Source organism: Amphiprion ocellaris, chromosome 18 (assembly GCF_022539595.1).
Source record: "Amphiprion ocellaris isolate individual 3 ecotype Okinawa chromosome 18, ASM2253959v1, whole genome shotgun sequence".
In the NCBI taxonomy this organism is placed as follows: domain Eukaryota; kingdom Metazoa; phylum Chordata; class Actinopteri; family Pomacentridae; genus Amphiprion; species Amphiprion ocellaris.
Genome location: NC_072783.1, coordinates 28,918,219 through 28,939,863, shown reverse-complemented (window position 1 = coordinate 28,939,863; position 21,645 = coordinate 28,918,219). Strand labels below are relative to the sequence as shown.

The 21,645-nt window shown below is 39.3% G+C and overlaps 1 protein-coding gene across 3 annotated transcripts; it reads left to right on the top strand.

The window, feature by feature from the left end:
* The first annotated feature begins 989 nt into the window (after positions 1-989).
* aclyb (ATP citrate lyase b) lies at positions 990-21,622 on the top strand. 3 transcript variants are annotated; one of them, XM_023267485.3, is made up of 30 exons: positions 990-1,148; positions 3,960-4,141; positions 4,431-4,553; positions 5,816-5,878; positions 6,400-6,590; positions 7,427-7,506; positions 7,701-7,831; positions 8,216-8,334; positions 8,660-8,796; positions 9,123-9,184; positions 10,368-10,485; positions 10,685-10,839; positions 11,536-11,629; positions 11,864-11,920; positions 12,546-12,575; positions 14,094-14,235; positions 15,099-15,267; positions 15,382-15,486; positions 15,662-15,858; positions 16,009-16,090; positions 16,176-16,286; positions 16,383-16,510; positions 16,604-16,697; positions 16,987-17,141; positions 17,839-17,989; positions 18,393-18,536; positions 18,674-18,787; positions 19,372-19,454; positions 20,105-20,181; positions 20,265-21,622. In XM_023267485.3, exons 2-30 carry the CDS (start codon positions 3,983-3,985, stop codon positions 20,357-20,359), a joined length of 3,366 nt encoding a protein of 1,121 aa, XP_023123253.1. In that variant the 5' UTR covers positions 990-1,148; positions 3,960-3,982; the 3' UTR covers positions 20,360-21,622. The 3 variants fall into 3 exon arrangements, with proteins under 3 accessions (XP_023123253.1, XP_023123254.1, XP_023123255.1); XM_023267486.3 differs by lacking the exon at positions 11,864-11,920; XM_023267487.3 differs by lacking the exons at positions 11,864-11,920; positions 12,546-12,575.
* The last annotated feature ends 23 nt before the right edge of the window (positions 21,623-21,645 follow it).

The window sequence follows — 21,645 nt, the reverse complement described above, 5'->3', positions numbered from 1 at the left end:
GCAGCAAAATCAAAACTATTTACAATGTGCAAAGTACAAACTGTGGTGGGCTTCTGCTACAGTGGAGGGCTAAAAGTAAAACTATATACAAGTACAGGTGCTGGTCATATAATTCGAATATCATGAAAAAAGTTGTTCAATCTTCTGTTTGAGCTTTATCATGTTTAGAAAGCAGATCAGATAATTACAGTTTGTTAGTGCTGCATACATTTATAAACCACAGTAAAAATCCGTTTTATTGTTTAGAAACAACAAGACTGTTGGCACAAAAGAAAAACAAACGGGTGTGTCTTTGGCTTCGGCGCAGCTCGTTTTGGATCAACTCCGTGAGTATTCCAGTATTCCAGGGGGCGCTATGGAGCCATTTTCCCACAGACATGCACAACTCCCCTAAAATATCAAATTTTTCGCCAGTCCTGATGAGCATGCCAAGTTTGACGCGTTTTGGGGTATGATAAGGCCGCCAAAAATGCAATTCAAAAAGCGTGAAAAGAAAGTATAATAATAAACCCTAGGGTTTCAATAGGGTCTTCGCACCATTCGGTGCTCGGACCCTAATTAGGTCAACATAAACTGGCAAAAGAATGTAACCGTGATTGCATTTAAGTGCATCGGTAGCCAGGGGGCAATTTCTCCTGATGAGTACTTGTTTTCTTATGATAATGTTGCTTTAAAGTAAACACAAGAGTTTTATCTTTGGCTATTTTTAGACTAATACTGTACTAACTTGCTATTACAGGATGAGAATTCATATTTCATCACTGTTTATAGAGTCTTAAATGATTAAACTGACCTAATTTTGTTGCAGGATGGGACGTTACCGGGACTGAGAAATCGCCCCGTCAGTCGTGCTATTTGTCACCACTGGTTATTTTAATTTTTACAGTTCAGTTGATTTATTCTAAGTGGTCTCCCGTAAAACTGTGGGTGTGACTGACGCCACCACGTGACCGCGTCTGAGCCAATCAGAGAGCCGCACTGACGTGTAATCGGTCGCCAGATTATGGTGCGACAGGAGGAGAGTGAGGTGGCAACGGTTGGCGGTAGCGGACTCCGGTACAAGAGCAAGTGACCGCTTTGCCGTGTCATTTTTTGTCCAGGACACGATTCATTTACTTCAAGAACAAGGTGTTACTTTCTTTACCAAGGTAACCGTCTTCTCTTTGTCACTTTGCACGCATACATCAGTCGGGTTTTCGGTTAACTGGCTAGCAGCTGCCTGCACCGTAGTGAGGCTACAGCAGTTAGCCTGTCAGGACTTCAGGTTAGCGGATATGTGATGCTGTGAGGTTTGTGTGCCAAAATTGCACTCAGTGTCCTCTCCCCACACACTCGACCACACAACTGTTTTCTGTCTTGTTTTGCTGAGCTGTTTGGTGTTCAATGACAAGTCTTACATTAGTCAAATTAATCACAAATGCAGGGTAACTTTATTTTGCATCATCCACAAACCGCGTCTTCCGGCTTTGGGAGTCTAGTTTTTATTTGCCCCCTCACGTAGGTTTTTTTGCTATCCGTATTAGTTTGTCCTCTCCAGGGTTCAGTTCCTTATTTACATATTGCTAGAACAGCTAAAGTTACTTCTGCTTGAATAGCTAGTTGAGGCTCCAGTGTAAGGAGTGGGTGTGGTGGCTGGTACAGGGGCTTCATTCAAGAGTGTGTTGCTAGCATGGCAGGAGTGATACTAACTCATCAAACAGCTGCTGTCTGAAGCAGTTCTTCCCCTCTAGTGGCCCCTGTGATGCTCATGCCCCTAAATCCAGTCTCCTCCAGCTCAGGAGCCCGTACAGAGACACTAATTTCACGGCTAGGTAGGTTCAAACAATAGACTAGACCCGTGGATTATGTTAGGCTCAGCACCAGGACATCTGTCTCTGAAGGCATGACAGGATAGCCTGCTAAGCTAAATCCTAGCCAAGTTAGTTATCACAGACAACTTATAAACTCCATCTTTGTGAAGGGCTGAAATAAAGCCACTACTTCAATGGAGAAACCAAACCACCATAAAATGTTATCAGTAAGACAGAGGCAGAGGAGATAAGATGCTTGTAATCAAGAATCAACGGTTATCACTGTGGGGTTGGTGGTGAAAATGGTACTAGAATAGTTTTCCTGTTTTATGCGTTGCTTTCTAGCTTACAGAATCCTGCCTGTCTTTAAATTAGAGTTGTAAACTTCAGGCACCAGGCCAAAAGAGACATGACCTTACTTTGAATGTTTGTGTTAGTTGAGGCACAGTTGGATGAGCAGGTCTGGTAACATACTGAGATGTTTAAAGCTGGAATATCAAGACCATCAGTGCAACTTGTTGCCTTTGTTTAGGCTCTTATATCCATCACATCCATGCTATGATATTCCCAAACATTAAATTGCTAACTTTCAAAGCTTTGTTTTTGTGAGGTTATGTATTCAGTTGTGGATTTTGCAGTAGCAGAGTTTCTTGTCTACTATGCTGGCCATATCAGGTGTTTGTTGCAGGTTGAACTTATCTGTTAAAGTGAGCGTGAATCCAAAATTGGCCAGGTTAGGATTCTTTTCATCTTATCTGATGAATCTTCCTTTTGATTTGATGTTGTATAGTGCTGAAAAGATTTGAATGTATAAATACTGCTGTAGTTATTGTTTTATGCTATTGGCTGTATATGGGGTTGTAGTTATATTCATTTTATTTTCTGCTCAGCTATTTTCTTTAATTATTAGTTCAACTTTGAAAAAATGTCTGAAAATAAAAAAAAAATAAAAAAAAAAAAAAATATATATATATATATATATATATATATATATATATATATAGCATTCCCTTCATTAGACAGAACGATATAGCACATCGAAAAATTTGAGAAGCTTTTATCAGAACATATGAAGATTTTTTCTAGAAATGATGTCCAACAGTTGATCAGTCAGCTCTTAAAATATTTGCTTAATTATTTTTCGTTGATTGACGTCCTTTTGGCTCCATCAGCATCTTTGATGTGGATAGAGGTCTTTTCTGATGTGTTTGTATGCCCAAATGTTAGACAAAGACTGGGTTGTTGATTCAAGGAGGGAGTAGAGTTGACTGTGTACATATTAATTTATTTGATGTGCATGCATGCAATTGTGTCAGTGTTTTAACTATATTTGTACCTCCGATTTTAAGTGTAAAAATAGAATTTATAACTGAATATTCTCTAATTTGCCTCTATGAAAGTATGCGATGACAGTTTGCTTTATCTACAGCTTAACTGGTAAATATGACTATCAACACAGGTAATTTGAAATGATTTGTTTACAGCTTCAGCTTTTTTCAGTTTGGAACCAAAAGTCATTGACCTGTTCTCAGGGAGATACTAGAACCTTAAAATGCAGTAGTAATTATGTTTAATCTGTGCTTTTTCAAGTGGCCAGTTTATTGTAGTGAGCCTGCATAGAGAGATGACTCTCTTAGGTGACTGAGAGTATTTGTGCACACTACCAGCAAAATGACCATAGAGCAACTATCATGAGTTGCGAAATGCAGGTTCTTTTTGCTTTTCTAGTGTGCACGAAGGGCCCTAGTTTAGGCATTTTTTGCATAAGTTGGATGGTTTTATCTGTTTGGATTCTCAACATGTCTTTGTGAGACCTACTGCATTGAAATGGCAACACAGCATCATCTCTAATCAAGACAAACACACTTTACTGTTTATTTTAGCAGTTGTCCTCATTACTTGTTCAGTTTATTGGACAAAAGTGCACTGTTGCAGTAAAGGCTGTAGAAATTTTAGTACATGTATGTATTGCTGACAAGGCATTAGAAAGTTTTACAATTCATTCCATTCCATTAGATTTAACGTAGTCTCATCTTGGTTTCAAATCACAATTGACTTGGCCTATCTTTTCTCATTGCTAGAAATGCTTCTGTGCTTAGTTTTTATCGATTTTTGTCTATCAGTACATCCAAATGAGTGAAATTAACTGTTAGCCTCCTCCTCCCTAAGGTCCTGTGCTGTCCACCGCTGCCATGTCGGCGAAAGCCATCTCAGAGCAGACAGGAAAGGAGTTCTTGTATAAGTATATCTGCACCTCTGCGGCTGTGCAGAACCGCTTTCGCTATGCTACTGTAACTGCTGAGACTGATTGGGACCGCCTCACACAGGAGCATCCATGGCTGCTGACAGAGGTAGCACTGCTGTGACAGGCACAATACAATCGGAGCTTTCAGCCATCCTGCTTTATTTTTTGTGTTTCTTTGCCTTGTAAATGCTGATTAAAATCATGAGATTATTTACATAGTTTACATTACTGCCTTACTCTGTGTACATAACTTGCAGGGCGTTATGTAATTACCATAACGGAAGCATGTGAAGCTGTGTGTAGAGTGACTGCATGATTTGTCACACTCGTATTTATACACATCTGTGGCTTCTCTGTAGTATTTGTCTGATGTTTTTTCCTTGCTCCTCGTGTAGCGGCTGGTGGTGAAGCCAGATCAACTGATCAAGCGGCGTGGGAAGCTCGGGCTGGTGGGCATCAACCTGGACCTGCAGGGTGTCCGGGAGTGGCTCAAAGCCCGTTTCATGAAAGAGACCACTGTGAGTTGACTCTATCTGTTTTAGTGGTCATTTAGCAGAAAACCTGTAGCTTTATGAGAAACCAAAACACAACACAGTGATTTATAATACTAGAAACTAGAAGATATGATATATTAAATGCTATGACAAAGGATTTAACTGGAAGTCTTTTTGTTTTCTTATAGAAACTGGAAGATAAAATATTAGTAATATGTTGCTTATTTTAGAAAAGAAGAAGTGTGTGCCTGGATTTACCAACACAGTTTAACTTTTTAGTGTAATGACCTTGATTTTTTTTTTTTATTAGTTTTTTTTGCTTTGCTTTGCTCATTCTACTGTCTGTGTTTTTAAATGAATGTCCTACATTTTTCCACGTGGCTCTAATATTGGTCTGAATGTGGCTTTTCTGGTTGTCATAGAGACAAAGAACAAAATCTTTTCAGAACATCTGGCTACTCTGTGTCTGTCTTCTCAAACACATATCCAAGCTTTCTTCTGATGTCATTTGGTTCTTTATCTGTGGACTTGTTTTTTTAACTTTGAAATCCATTTGATGTACAACTTTATTTTCCTCCTCATGATGTGGCACTTCACTGCAGATGTAATGTTAATAGTATATGTGGTGTACTACAAATCTTCATTCTAATTCCCAAGATCCTTTCTCTTTAATGCTAAAATCTAATTAATAATATCTTGAAGGTAGATAACAATGCAGCTAAAGAGCCAAACCCTCGCAGTAAATTCTATGAATGCCACATTGTGTTTCACTCAGCCTATGGAGAGAATGTCAACGCCTTTAGTCCCAACCTATAGATCTGTTATGGTGTCCAGTGCCACGGGCCATGGGCTTATGTTTAGATCTGCCAGGTCAGAGGGTGGTCTATTCTGGTCCACCATACACACCGACATGCAGCATTTTAAACAGGCAGTTGCTATACGTCCACTGCATAAGAAAGAGAAATTTGCTCTGACCATAACATCACTGCTTGCTTTTAAAATATCATGCCATTCTTCGAACTTTGCTCTCAATAAAATAAAACGAATGTTCATATAAAAACTAGAACACACAAAGTAGAAGCTGTAAGGACGACAGTGCATTGTAAACTAATTTACAATGTCATGTTCTCAAATGAAACCTGGTAGCAGCGTATAAGATGCTGATTTAAATTTTGTTTACACTGGAACAAATGTGCTAAAATGTCCTGTAGGAAGGTGTTTAAATCTTATATAGTATAACTAGGTCAGAGTAACACAGTTTGTGCCATACTGTTTGTCTTTAATAGGTGGGAAAGGCAAAAGGTGTATTGAAGAACTTCCTCATTGAGCCATTTGTCCCGCACGCACAGGTAATACATGCCAGCCACCGTCTTATGCTTCATCATCCACATTATTATGCTTAAAGCCACGTCATGTTTATGAGTTTAGTCTTTAACTAGGCATAAAGTCTTAAAGAGTTCCACCAAGAAAACAAACACTCAGATTCTTCAGCAGGACAATAAACCACCCAGGATACTTTGTGTGTTTTGTATGTAGGTCAGTGTGCATGTGATTAGTTGGTTGACTTCTTGACATTTTACGTCTCTATAGCCCTTTTCAGACATGAACTCCATTAATCTGATGGATGAGCGCTCTGGTCACATTTCTGTAAAATTCATGACAGGAGTCTCACTCTGTACTTTAAAAGATGAATGAAACCAGCGATGTTATATATACTGTACCTGAAAAGGACTTATGAGTGTCACTTCGGGAACTAAATGTTCTGCAGGTCAGATGTTCAAGCAGCCTTATGCGTATATCTTTTGCTGTTTGCCAGCTAAATTGTAAAAACGTCCTTGTGTTTGGCCTACCTCTGTATTTACTCTCTCAGGAGGAAGAGTTTTATGTGTGTGTCTATGCCACACGTGAGGGCGACCATGTGCTTTTCCACCACGAGGGCGGAGTGGAGGTGGGTGACGTGGACGCCAAGGCCCAGAGGCTGATGGTTGCAGTGGATGACAAGCTCAGTGAGGACCAAGTCAAAGAGCAGCTCCTCACACATGTTCCTGATGAAAAGAAAGAGTATGGACAATCCTCTTTTTATGTTGTCATTTTTATATTACAGATAGGCCATGACTTAGTTGAAAATGAGACACGTGTTCTAATACAAGTAGATAAGAACAAAGAGTGTTGCTGTATCTGGGTCATTGTGTCCTTAAAATTATAAAACACAACCACATGATCATCTTTTATCTTGTCGGTACTTTTAGGGCACCTCACAATATCAATTACATGAAGGCAGTGTTGTAGCTTTTGCAATTTTGTGTTGGATACTTAAAAATACAAATGTTTATATTTCCCTTGATATTCTGTGTCTGGAGCTGTTATCAGGAACTGCAGACAGACTATGATAAAAGATGCACACCATCCTTTGATTAGTCAGTTAATGTACCAAATGCATTACAGGGATAACCAACTGTTTATATATATATCATTATATTGATCCAAGTTTGTCAGTTGAATTTATTCCCGCTTATTTTCTGCCAATGAACCAAAGACACTCTCTGTCTTCAAAACAGTTTTTATGTTCTTTGGTGCTGTGCCCTAGAGTTATGTTTGTTTTTTCCCTCCCTGTTCCTGGTGCGCTGAGAACATAGTGATCTCTCTTTGAAACAGAACGAAGTTTCTTAGTTTTATTAACTACATCGTTGTGTGATTCAGTGTGAATTATACCACTGCTGCACTGTCTGTTGTGACAGTATTCATCATAGCTGTGGGGGTATTTACAGTGTATTTACATGTATTGTGGATCTGGGCTACATTAATTCTATTTTCAGATCTTTTATAGTAAAAAATTTCAGCCATTTAGTCACATTCTTGCATGGTGATTTTGATGTATTGTTTTTTCTTCCTCAAAGGATCCTGGCCAGTTTTATAGTGGGACTCTTCAACCTATATGAGGACCTCTACTTTACCTACCTTGAGATCAACCCACTTGGTAAATCACTTCACTCTGCACAGTTGTGCTCAACTCATTACAATTAACAGAAGCAAGATCCAGTGTGGACAAGTTATTTACTTGAGAGAAAAAGTTTGAAATTTTTGTCTAAAAAGGAAAAAAAAGGGTTCTGTATCGTGCTTATTTTTGGAGAAAATGCAAACTGAAAAATCACTTTTTATTGTCTTGACCAGTCGTCACTCAAGATGGAGTGTACATCCTCGACATGGCAGCTAAGATTGATGCCACAGCGGATTACATCTGCAAGGCTAAATGGGGTGATGTGGAGTTTCCGCCTCCCTTTGGCAGGGAAGCATATCCAGAGGTGAGATCTGTGGCTTCATAATCCAGTTTCTCATTCATGTGTCTAGTAGGATCTTTTGGGTGATAGTGCTCTAGTCTGTATTGTGCATTTTTACTGTTTATTAATTGAGAGAGTACATGTTGAATGTCTTGGGGAATATGTTTTTGACTTCACAGATGAATTGGTTTTAATGACTGCAGGTCTTTAACTTTTTTACTATTTTATTTCACTTCCTTAGTGAAGAATTGTGTCACATTTAGTCTAATCCCTCCCCATAAAATAGCACTCATGACTCACACTCAGAGGCACAACATGCTTAAATTTGTGTTAATGACTTCTTCTTTGGCCGTGTGTCTTCATTGAACAACATGTATTTTTTCCCACCGTATGTTTTGTCACTTGTAGGAGGCCTACATAGCAGATCTGGATGCAAAAAGTGGAGCCAGTCTGAAGCTGACCCTGCTGAACCCTCGAGGCAGGATCTGGACCATGGTGGCCGGAGGAGGTGCTTCAGTAGTCTACAGGTAGTTCATTAATTAAGAAGAGTTTCTATGAGACTTTGTAGCTCACAGAAATGATTAAAAGTGATTTGGCTAATAAAAGATATAGTAAATTTATTGTAATCTGTGCCACTTGTTTTGCTTTTTGCTTTGAGATTTGAACACATTAAACTGTCATAGCAGTCAATGGAAGAAAAGTAAGAAAATAAGAAAAGTGTTTTCTTTGAAGGAGCACCAGTTTGACATTTCTGTTGCCTGCTGAACATGTTTAGTTAAACTAAAACTGAAAAAAAATCAGCCTGAATCCGGACTCAGTATCTGACTGTTGATCTCACCTCCTCCTGCTTAGCGACACCATCTGTGACCTGGGTGGAGTGGACGAGCTGGCAAATTACGGCGAGTACTCCGGTGCACCCAGTGAACAGCAGACCTACGACTACGCGAAAACCATCCTTTCTCTCATGACACGTGAAAAACATCCTCTAGGTGGGTGCAGCCAGCTCTTCATTAGTGCTAGAGTTCCCAAACAGAGTGGAAAAAGTGGGACAAGTTGAATGGCTAGTGGGAGGAAGTCAGGAGGCTGTTTCACATTAACAAGATTTTTCTTAGGGCTGTTTGTAAATTTGCTTTAGGAATGGATATCAGTGTTCTTCTGCAATGTGACCTACTTGTTCTCCTCAAGTGTGTCACAAGCCCACTATTCACTATGTGGATGTTGCCAGCAATAGACTTCAAGGCTGTCACCTAACTATGTTACTGGGAGTCAAATTTCAGTCATTAACATTTTCTTTACGTGATTCTTTATCCTGCAGGGAAAGTGCTGATCATCGGAGGAAGTATTGCCAACTTCACCAATGTAGCAGCCACATTCAAGGTGAACCACGCTGATATCTTTACGTAGAACACTGTGGAAAGTACAGCAACTGTTTAGAGTGACTACGTTGTGAGATTTGTATTCATTTCTTCTCCAGAGAGAAGAAGCTACTCTGCAACTCTCTGAATTCTAAGCAGTTTCTGGAAGTGTTTGCTCCTCTAACATGTTTACTCACTGTAGGCTCATTTTTTACTGCAATTATTAAATTCCTGTATGGCAGACACTCCCAACCATGGCTAGAAGTCAAGAGAACTCCTCTTTTTGGGCAGTATAACTGAGTTACAATGCCATGAACCATATAAAAAAATATCAAAGGACAAAAGTTGCATTTCTTTGACTATTTACAAAAATGTTAAAAATCTGGAATCAGCATGTGCAACATTTTTCCAAGTGGCCCCGACGTTTCCTGTACTGGGATATAAAGATGATTCAACATACTTAGAGACATAGATGTTTTACTACCTAAATTTTTAATTTGTTTCGATAATTATCTTCTATCTGCTCTGTATAGATGCAGTCTGCAGTTCAACACAGTTCAGATGAAAAGTCCATGATTTTCTGTCAACTGACTTTGGTCACAGCTGAGTTACTAATGGCTTTATGGTTGGCATTGAACAGTTCAGATTTTTTTTTATTTGGATTTTTTACAGCATTTGATTAGACAGTGTTATTTAAATTGAAACATGTACAATAAAGTCATTTTGACAAAATATCACAACTTTAAGTATACATTTGGTTATTTTTTCTGACAGATCAAAACACTGAAGATGAGAAGTTCAAGGACCATCAATAATATACAGTTTGAAGACTAGATGTCACATTTTCACGTCCAAAAAACTTTTTCAAGACAGTGACTAATGTAATTCCTTTACCTAATTTTTTCAGATTAGTATTAAATTGTACATTCAGCACTTTAAATTAGAATAGAAAACTGCTCATTGTTAATACATGTAAGGCAGCGTTTTGAAAAAATATCATGTAATAGACATCTGTGAGTGAAACTGAAAAGAATGGTGACACTAAAGTACATACAGAGACATAAATCTTGTTAGGTTTGTATGAACATAGTGTTAGAAAATGTACCTCATTGCTTGACTATATTAGCAGTGCTTGTGTCTCTGAGTCACTCTTACTGTTCAGTATGTGTGCAGCACATAGTTGACCTGCCTGTGTGTCTCCTCAGGGCATTGTCAAGGCCATTAAGGACTACCAAGGTCCTCTGAAGGAGCACGAGGTCACCATATTTGTTCGCCGTGGCGGGCCCAACTACCAGGAGGGCCTGAGGGTGATGGGGGAAGTAGGTGAGTGAGGCCAGACTGAGGATTGTAGAGGTGTAACAAAGGAATTATGTAGCATTTTGTTCAACAAGAGAATTTTAAATGATCAAAGTGCAGATTACAGGAAAGAGGGATGCTTGCTATATAAAATGTAATGCATGTGGTGTGAGTGAACTGATGTTTTTTGGTTTATGAGTTAAGCACGTGTTTTTCTTCTCTGTAGGAAAGACCACAGGTATTCCTATTCATGTGTTTGGTACTGAGACCCATATGACAGCCATTGTTGGGATGGCTCTGGGCCACCGGCCAATCCCTAACCAGCCCCCAATGGATGCACATACCGCCAACTTTCTCCTCAACGCCAGCAGCAGTGCAAAGGTAATTTCCTTCAGTTACTCGGTGTGTAAATGTACGAGGGTCTGCAGGTCATTATCTGCTCTCCTAAACAAATTACATGTTGTTGTGCTTGAGATGTGCACAGGGTTGCCTGCTGTTTTTGTAGCTGAATGGACAGTTAAATAGGTAAATGTTCTCATGTAAATTCATTTATCTGTTCTCCTGGTTGCAAGAGTTAAAGAAACTGTGTCAATACAACAGATATAATTCAGGTTCTTAAGTAGCAAAAAGGCGTTTGGTGTTATACAGTTTGATCGCCCCTTTTTAGTGTGGTTTCATTTCTGAAAAGTGTGGACTTGTTTGAGTCGTTCTTTGCTATTTTTTTTTCTTTTCATGTGGTCTCTATGTGCTCTCTGTGTCGTTATTTGTAACTTATGTGACTCAGGCAGACATTTAGGTTTTGTAATTGGGTTAGGAAATAGCTCTTGTGCTAATCTGTTCCCTTCTTTCTTTAATTATGAAACCAAACTTGATAAAACGCAAAATTACATTTCACATCCAATTTTAAATATTCTTCTCTTCAAAATGGGCATTTCATTGTAGGTTATACTGACTGATGATAGACTAACAGCTTAATGTATTATGCATGCTATGTGTTTCCTAAAAATGAATAAATGCTTGTAAACTTCTGTTAGGCTTTGAATAACATAAATGTTTGCATCTCTCTATCTGTTCCAGACTCCAGCTACAACAAGGACAGCTTCATTCTCTGAACCCAGGACGTCTAATGATGTCACCCCAGCTAAAAAGTCCAAAGCAGGTCTCCCACCAGGTAATTACCGCAAAGTCCCTGACTTCTAAACTGCCGCTTAGCAGCAAGACTCCATATTTGCTCATGTACTTCTGCTTTTTCATTTCTCTTTTCCTTGCTTCCTATATTTCTCTCCCTCCTCCCTAAATGCTGCAACTACTACTCTGCACTTTTAATTTTCGTTCAATTTCTTCCTCCTGCGCTTCTTGTTCACTGTCCACTCACCCTCATCTCTTTCATGCTTGTTTCTCTAAGACTCTCTTCATTCTATACTGTGGCCTCTGAAGAATATGGTCACAGGCGATTGGAAAGGTAAGTGATAGGTGTGCCATGCCCTCACCGCGCTCGGCTGCCCATACACTCGACATTGGTTTGCCCCTTTTTTTCCTCTTTACCCTTCACCCTTCTTACTTTGGTAGGAAGGAGTGTATCTGAGTGTGACAGCAACTTGTTCGCTTCATCTCACTTTGTCACTAGTGATTTGAGTGCTTTACATTCTTCTGCAATAAATGAATATGAAAATAAGTTGTGTTTGAAATACTTAATCCACCAATTAATGCTAAGACTCATACATTTTAAATAACTAGAAAAGAGTTGTCAGTTTCACACTGGAGTTGTGTGTTGCTGTGTTGGGGTAGTTTTGATTGTAGAAGTTAAAAGTTCAGTGCTGGGTATAAAAAATGTGAATTTCTAATGAAACTGTACTTTTTAGATTGCTTTTTACGGCAGCACAGTAAAGGAATGCTCTGTAGCAGCTGAGCTTTGCATGCTCTTTCCTCTGCTGTGCTTCTCATGGAGTGATGACACACAGTTGCCACAATACCTTTGAAGTGTGTTCATTGAATAAGTTACAGCAAAAATTGGACTCATTCTTTTTCTCTTTTTTTGTGTGTGCTCATTTTGTCGTATTTTGTGTTCCCGTCCTGTGGGGTCACAGAAGCTCAAGCCTCTTCAGGCTGCAGCGGAGGTATGGAAGGGTGTGAAAAACCTGTCTTCCTGCCCTCTCCGCCCTCTGTCCACTTCCCTCTGCCTTCCCGTTTTTTGTCTGCTCTCTGATGTTTATCCACAGTCTGTCCTTCTCTTTGGCATTCTTACGATGGCTTATTCACCTTCAGGGACGCTCTTTCACATCACTGAATCTAAACTGACTGAATAGACATTTCCTTTCACACTGACATTTGTAGGAGTTTCTAAAGACAAAACTGTGAGCTTTAAAAACAGGTAGAAATCAATTAAACGCACAGTATGTTTTCTCTCTTAGACAGTCTTCATCCCAAAACATTACTCCTCATTCAGACCTCCTTTTAAGAGGCATCTGGTAGTTCTGGACTACTGATCATTGTGTGCACAACTTGTCAAAGATCAGATTTCACAGCAGAAGGCAGAGAGTTGGAGAGACTTCGGAGGACTGTAACAAATGTGTGACAGCATAATTTATTATTTTAACTAAAAAATAAATGCTTCAAAGCACATTGTACACTAACAGGACAATCTGCACTTGGAACATGATGTGTGGTACTCTCAGATCTGTTGCAGAGTGGTGTTATTTCCACCATGCGTCAGCTCAGTCTGGCCCTAACATTTAATACTTTCAGGTTCGTAGTTTATTTATTGTGCTTCTGCTGGGTTACTGTTTTAGTTGGACTTTTATTTGAAATGTACTAATTAAATTACTAATAGAGAGCTTTGTCAGCAGCACTCAGAGGTTATGTCTACAGACAAGTTTGTGTTGTATTTCCAAGCGGAGAGAAAGTAACTAGCGCAAACCTACTATAGAAAAAGCCTTTTGCAAAACTGTTCACACTTATAAATATGTAAATGTACCGACAATATTGTATACACTGAATAACTGGAAGTATCTTGCTTAGCAGAACATAAATACAAGAGAAATTCCTTGATAGTTGTACTCCAAAGGAATGAAGTTGTCAGTTATCTTATCAGAGACAAAGCAGTTGTTTGTGCAGAACACAGTTATTAGACACTCACACGAATGTACAGTGTTTTTTAATACAGCATTGGTGTGGCTCAAAGTGTTCTCATTTTTAACATTGTGAGGTCTGTACTGATTCTCTTTCACAGTGTAACTTAGAGGGGGTGGATAAAATGAATAACTGAGTAACTGGATCGTAATTATTAGAGACTGAATGCTTGTTAGCAGCATTTGTCAGCTAAAAGGGAAGTCTGGCAAAACATCTGACATATGCAATTACACTACACGTGTCAAATTTGGAAAATGGATTGTGGTCTGTTAAAGGGGAAGTAGGAGAAATATGGCATATTGTATGAGTGTTTGCAGTGTTGAGGTGTTATTTTCTCTTTCGCCTCCATCTGTCGTCAGAGTGAGTGCACTCTACTCTGCTTCTTACATCCCCATTCCTGCGCTTTTCCTGAGCCCAACTCCCTTCTTCGTCTGTGATTGTTTCTGTTTCAGCTTCAAGTTCTCACTTGAATATCTGTCTGTCTTTCTGCCATTTCGTTCCCTCAGCCAAGGCAACCACACTGTTCAGAAAACACACCAAGGCCATTGTCTGGGGCATGCAGACACGTGCAGTGCAAGGCATGCTGGACTTCGACTACGTCTGCTCCCGGGATGAACCTTCTGTGGCAGCTATGGTCTACCCCTTCACGTAGGTCACCCATCATCTTGTGATTCCTTCAGCTGAGATACATTACAAGAGTTGATACTTCACTGATGCATGTGACAGATTTTATTAAATATGTGTTACTGCACAAATCATATGATTTCATTTGGAAAGAATGTCTTTTCAAAGGGAGGATGTTGTGAAAGGTTTAAGGTTAATGTTTTTTTTACCTTCATTTCTTGGTTTATTAAAAACTTCAACCTTATTTCATTCTGATTAATCCTCTGAATCTACATGACCCACTGACTGATTTCAAAGGCATGTTATCTTTTAAAAACTGCCAAATTTACACCATTTATCACAGCCAGAAACTAAAAACAGAAAAACATTGCAGATTTTTAACTTTCCAACAGTCCTTAAACTACTCGTCTGTGACATGCATTCCTTTGGGAAGAAAAAAAAAAAAGCAAATTCAAGCTTAAAAAATACAATATAGTACATAAAAATTTACATAAAATTTGATAATTGGAGAAAAATAAACCATTTGCTTTAACCAGATTCTGTAAGAATGAATTATGACGATTGAAGAAGTGCAATCATGAAGCCATGGCTGACTCAGCTGTGACCAGCCAGAGGGCCAGTTGTGTTTAACTTTAAGTTTACTTATTATAGCAAATGACAAACCTGCCAACCTGTTCTGTACTGAGATCAACTTCCTTATTTTCATTCGGTGACCAAACTTTTTCACTGACAGGATTTTAGTTTCCTTCTCACAGCATTATAAAGTAATGCTGTTACAATTGTAGGTATTTATTACTGGAGGGTACAATTTGAAAGACATTTTCTAAGATATTTTGTAGCTTTTTTAAAATTCTGTTCTGTTTTCTTTACATTCTTGTGCTGCTCAGTGGAGACCACAAACAGAAGTTTTATTGGGGCCACAAAGAGATCCTGCTGCCAGTTTATAAGAACATGGCCGATGCCATGAAGAAGCACCCAGAGGTGGACGTCCTGATCAGCTTTGCTTCACTGCGCTCGGCCTTCGACAGCACAGTGGAGGCAATGCAGTACCCACAGGTAGAAGGACACACTAGCAATTTTGTTTACATATAAGCTCACACTTCACCACATAAATATCTGAGATTTAGACAAAATTCTGTGTGGACCTGACTGGTTTAACTGTGTTTACAGATTCACACCATCGCCATCATAGCTGAGGGCATCCCTGAAGCTCAGACGAGGAAGCTGATCAAGATGGCGGATGAGAAAGGCGTCACCATCATTGGCCCTGCAACGGTACAAAGCTTCATTATTGAATACATTTGTTGACAACAGACGTTATTGGTCATCGTCTCTGTCTGTGAATGTAAAGTTGTGTTCATCGTTAATGTATGCAAATCGGAAATGATACCTTTTTTGCACACATGCTGAAATTTAAAACCTATTTAATTAATTATTCTTTTTCTCCCAGGTTGGTGGCATCAAGCCTGGCTGCTTTAAGATCGGCAACACAGGTGGCATGCTGGACAACATCCTGGCTTCCAAACTTTACCGTCCTGGAAGTGTGGCATATGTGTCTCGCTCTGGAGGGATGTCCAACGAGCTGAACAACATCATCTCACGCACTACAGACGGCGTCTATGAAGGCGTGGCCATTGGAGGAGACAGGTACAACAACACTGTTGTAAATTATTTGCTCAATAGCTAGAGACAGTTGTCCAATTGAAGCATGTTGTGAAACCAGATTTTGAGGTGATTCTATCTTTGTTTCTCAGCAACAACATTTAAATCCTCATAATATGGTCCTTTCCTGTCCAGATATCCAGGCTCCACCTTCATGGATCACGTCCTGCGGTACCAGGACACTCCAGGGATTAAGATGATCGTGGTGCTGGGAGAGGTGGGAGAAGCTTCAGGGATGCTTCCTGTTTGGTCGATGCTATTTCCAGTTTCTCGTCTTTAATATCTTTCTCTTTGTCACCCAGATTGGAGGCACAGAAGAGTACAAAATCTGCCAAGGCATCAGAGAGGGCAGGATCACCAAACCTGTGGTGTGTTGGTGTATTGGAACCTGCGCCACCATGTTTGCTTCAGAGGTCTGTTGACTGTGTCGAAAAAACTGGCTTTGTATTTTTTCATGCTGTCACTACCTCTGAGTTTTTAAAATTAATATGCAATGTTGCCACCTTCAGGTTCAGTTCGGCCATGCAGGAGCCTGCGCTAACCAGGCTTCAGAGACGGCAGTAGCAAAGAACCAGGCTCTGAGGGATGCTGGAGCTTATGTACCAAAGAGCTTTGATGAGCTTGGAAATGTTATCAAGTGAGAAATTCATTGCATCGTCATACAGTATAGCTTTTTTGTTGGATTGTTTTCAGAGTTGTGTACTGATATTGTGTTTATGTGATGAAACAGGACAGTTTACGATGAACTGGTGGCCAATGGTACCATCATTCCTGCTGAGGAGGTGCCTCCCCCAACAGTACCTATGGATTATTCCTGGGCCCGGGTAAGAACCTCACATTCCTCCTTAATAAATCCAAAAAATAACTGACAGATATTTGAGGTTGAAAGTGATTCTTCTATGTATTTATTTTGTTTGCTTAAAACTAGAGACCAACAAATAATCAACTTTTGAGACTTGTTATTACCTTCAAAATTTCAGTGAGACTTCTGTACTACGATTTCTTATGTCGACGTTCATCTCTGCTTCAAAATGTGCAGTTTTTTTCCACATTCTGTTCATTACCTGTGTCAGAATCCATCATTTGTTTTATTCTGTGCTGAAATTTCTTCAGGAGTTGGGCCTGATCCGTAAACCAGCCTCCTTCATGACGAGCATCTGTGATGAGCGAGGCCAGGAACTCATCTACGCCGGGATGCCCATCACCGAAGTCTTTAAAGAGGAGATGGGTTTAGGAGGAGTGCTGGGCCTGCTCTGGTTCCAGCGCAGGTTAGTATAATGAGTAGAACTACTAGTTGTGGTTCCATGGCCATTGTAATTTGCATTTTGAAATGTTGCAGTAGGAATGTTAATAGAAAAGGCAAAATTAGAAAACACTTTCTCAGTTTCTTTAAAAAGTGTTTTGGTTCACCTGAGGTGATTTTTGAGTTAATGCATTTCGGGGGAGATCTTCTCTATTTACAATTAACTCTACAATTAACTCACGTGACTAATTGGGAATTTCAGCTTCTAGAGACTCTTGACAGCATGAAACATGGCCAGTATTAAGACACCAATGATTGCAACTTGCCTGAATGAATACAATTCCTGAAGACCTCTCTCCATTTTTCTGTCATAGATGGCCAAGGCGACAGATTTTGTTTCATGCTGTAGCAGTTGGCAAACTACTGATTTTCTGTCAATGTTTGCAGCCTCTTCTTATTGTACTCTGTTAATTTAGGCCATGCATAATTTAGCCTGTATGGCTATCCTCATATGACACTTGGCAGCCGAGTTTGTTTGCTCCAAAGCAACAGTTTTCTAAAACAGTAGATTTATTTTTGCCACTTTTCAAAAGTTTGCTACAGATTCGCTTTTAAGTTAAATGGAAGCTCAGCTTCTGTTATCCAGCTGATGAGAAAAGGGAATAAATGCTGGTAACGTTACTTCTTTTCAGTGGAATAAGCTCTGCTCTTCTTGTGTTCAGGTTGCCGCGCTACGCCTGTCAGTTCATTGAAATGTGCCTGATGGTGACTGCTGATCACGGGCCTGCTGTCTCTGGTGCTCACAACACAATCGTCTGTGCTCGTGCTGGCAAAGACCTCATCTCAAGCCTCACCTCTGGCCTGCTCACCATTGTTAGTAGTGCTCAGACACACACACACACACACACACTTACACACTCACACACACACATTTACACACACACTTACACACAAATACTCACAGACACAATATCACTCTACCTTTATTTTTGGAAAAGAGATTAAAAAAATCAAATACCTGTCAGAGCAATAAATCTAGCACTGATCTGGTGTAAAACTCAGTTTCCTGTTAACACATTGGAAGCAGTGTGTATTGTAGTTAAAGATGTTAACATTGTTCTTGACTTATTACATTTCACTGTGGTCCAGGGTCTTTTTGTTACTTCTGTTTCTTATTGTCTTTTATAAGCCACTTAGGACACTCTGGCATTTTTAGAAACTGTTAAGTTTCACCTGAGTATTTCTGTGCTGAAACATGATTTATTTATAAATCCAGGGGGACCGTTTTGGAGGTGCTCTGGATGCAGCAGCCAAGCAGTTCAGCAAGGCATTTGACAGCGGCATGCTGCCCATGGAGTTTGTCAACAAGATGAAGAAGGATGGCAAGCTGATCATGGGTATTGGCCACAGGGTCAAATCTGTAAGCAGGACTTAACTTTTCTTAACCTCGTCAAAATGTATGAACTTGGTCCAGTTTATCTCTATTAAAATTAATTTCAACCTAGCTTTTTCTATGTTAATTAGCTTAACTAAAGCAAAGTTTGTTTTTGTTTTCAGATCAACAATCCAGACATGCGAGTACAGATTCTGAAGGACTTTGTTAAGCAGCATTTCCCTTCCACCCAGCTGCTCGACTACGCCTTAGATGTAGAGAAGATTACCACCTCCAAGGTACTTCAGCAAGAGTGAAGCAAAGCTTGTAAAGCTTCAACTTTCCTCGTGTGGCTACTTTGTAGAAGCAAAGCACTGATAAAGATGAAATGGCAGCAGATAACAACTATATGTTAATAATAAGTTATTGCCTGCATGTGCAAGGCCAAGCACTGGAAGCAGATCAGTTGTTGAATCAATGACTCGTGTGTGCTCTAAGTCAGGATGACTTTCACTGTTAAACAGTTTTACTTGGTTAAAATTTGTTAATGTGCCTATTTCTGATTATTCTGAGGAACCATTTTGATGGATGCCAACAAACCCTGAGATTTCATAATTTACAAGAGCTAAAACTAAAAAAAAAGAACATCTGTTTTATAAATGCTTACTCAATTTCTGCAATAACTCCAAATCAAGTTACATCTTCATGGGATTTATTTTTAAAATATGATTGAGTGCAGTATGTGTCTTATTTTGTCCTATAAAAGATAATTTGCTCGTATGAGGGAATGGTATGTGTGTGTCACAACTAAAGAAAGACTTGTCTTAAGCTGAACCTAATTTAATATCCTCCTGTCCACTATTGTTTTTTTTGTTTTTTTTAGAAACCCAATCTGATCCTCAACGTAGACGGTCTTATTGGCGTTGCCTTTGTGGACCTGCTTAGGACATGTGGTGGCTTCACACGGTAAGAATATTAGCGGTAAAGTGAAAAGACTACAAAGTAAAAGACTACAAAGGAATTATTTTATCAGAAATATTTCAGAATACTTAAAAAATGATCGGCCACTTGTCGAGGAGCAAATCCCATCACTTTGAAATTGTTGAATAGTTGTAGATTTTTAAGTTTTTCCCTTTGTAAAGTCACATTTTTGATAAACTCTTTGAATAAATAAAAAAGAAAATTTGGTCTGGTCAGTTAAAAACATCATCCCTCTTCCTTTTTTAAGCACTATTTAAACACATAAGTTTATGAGACACTATGATGCAGTTGTAATCAGATGTGCAGATATTTTTAACTGTTTATGATTTTTGTTAACAATTCCAACTTAACATGTGAATGGTTATTTCATAGAATTCAGTGTTTTTACAACAGCATTGTTGATCTGTTGATACTCCATCCTCCACCACTGAGTGCTGACAGGGGAGTTCTAGTTATTGAGAGATGCATTAACAAACAGTTAGATCTGCTTGCAGCTACATTAGTGTGTTCCAAATCTTCGTGTTTCCAAAATGTCTTTTCCATAGATGCATTGTGGGAAATTCAGTGCACTGTGTGTATTGTTGCGAGCACACTGCCCCATATTGTTTCTCACATGAATGTTGAACTGCTTCCAGAGATGAGGCTGATGAGTTTGTGGAGATCGGTGCACTAAATGGGATCTTTGTCCTCGGCCGCAGTATGGGCTTCATTGGTGAGTCCCATTCCAGCAAGAGCAACGACACAAACCGTCAGACTGTAAAACAAGACCTCTAACCTGCATCTGTGTTCCGTTAGGACACTACCTGGACCAGAAGAGGCTGAAACAGGGCCTGTACCGACACCCCTGGGACGACATCTCCTACGTGCTTCCTGAACACATGTCCATGTAACCCCACAGCGCAGAGTGGGACTGACTTCCAGATGTGACTGTCGGGCAGCTTTACACTTCTCACTTAACATATTTACGCTCCGGTTATGACAGCAGCTCCCATTGGGGAAAACTAGGCAGGATGATTCTGGAAAGTGGAAGTACTGTCTGTCTAAGGGATCTGGGATGAGCTTTTCAGTCTAGTTTTTATGGAGAAAAAGGGGAAGTATATTTTTAGATTTAGTTTTTGACAAATGATTTAAAAAATCTTAGATGTAACTTATTCAGTTTTGAGGAAAAAAGAGCCAAACTAATGCAAGTTAAAGCAATTGCAAGAGCACAAAATCACGCGGTACATAAAATCAGATACATCTGTTTTGTGTAGTTGGTACGAGAACAAAAATTAAAGTGCGTTTCAGTTCTGACTCCTGCATTCTGGAGTCTGGATCGTTAATCTGCATTAACAGCTGCTGATGTGGAATTTGTTGAAGCTCAGCAATACAGTAACAAGTCTTTTTCTACTACTTATTGGAGTTATGATTTACTTAAATCAATATTTGCCTGTTTTAGGCCACAGGAAAGTGTGCTTAAGTGTGCTTTCTGAGTGCTGCTCCTTAGTTGAAACTCCACCAAATCCCGACGTAATATCGGATTTTGAATTCTTTTTCCAGGTTAAACTCCCACTGAGAACCTTTTTTTTTTGTCTTCAAAAGGTATACCAAAGTTATTTTTGGGAATTTGTTGTTGTTGTTAAAAATTAAACAACAGGGTCCAGTGGTAGATGTTACATATGTTATAAAAAGGAGGCATTATAATGGAATAAAGAACGTCAGCACAAGTGTCACTAAACCATTGCCTTTCCTGGAACAGCCATGTTTATAATCCCCGTTGTGAATTAATGGTTGAAATTCATCAGCTACTGTAACTTAAAGCCCTTCTAAGGTGTTCAAGTCTAAATGGAAAGTTTGAACTTGCGTTGCTTTTCTGAATCACTGCAGCAAAATGCTTCATGAATGAGCCCTGTGAGTCTTTAAAGCATGTTTTGGTGAGGGACCATGAAAGCTGTTTGCGTTCCTTGGAGAAATGATTGCACATAATACAGAAGTCAGTTCTCTGAAGAAATTGTCCAACTTTCACTAAAGACTTGACACCAACTCAAAACACGTTGCCCCACTGTAATGCCTGCTGTGGTTAATCTTTGTTTGCTGTCTTTATTTAACTGTGTAAAAAAGCTTTGTTTTTTTGTAATATGCTGTCATATAGTAGTAAAATTTAAAAAAAAGGACGTATTGCTTTACTTTTCATTAT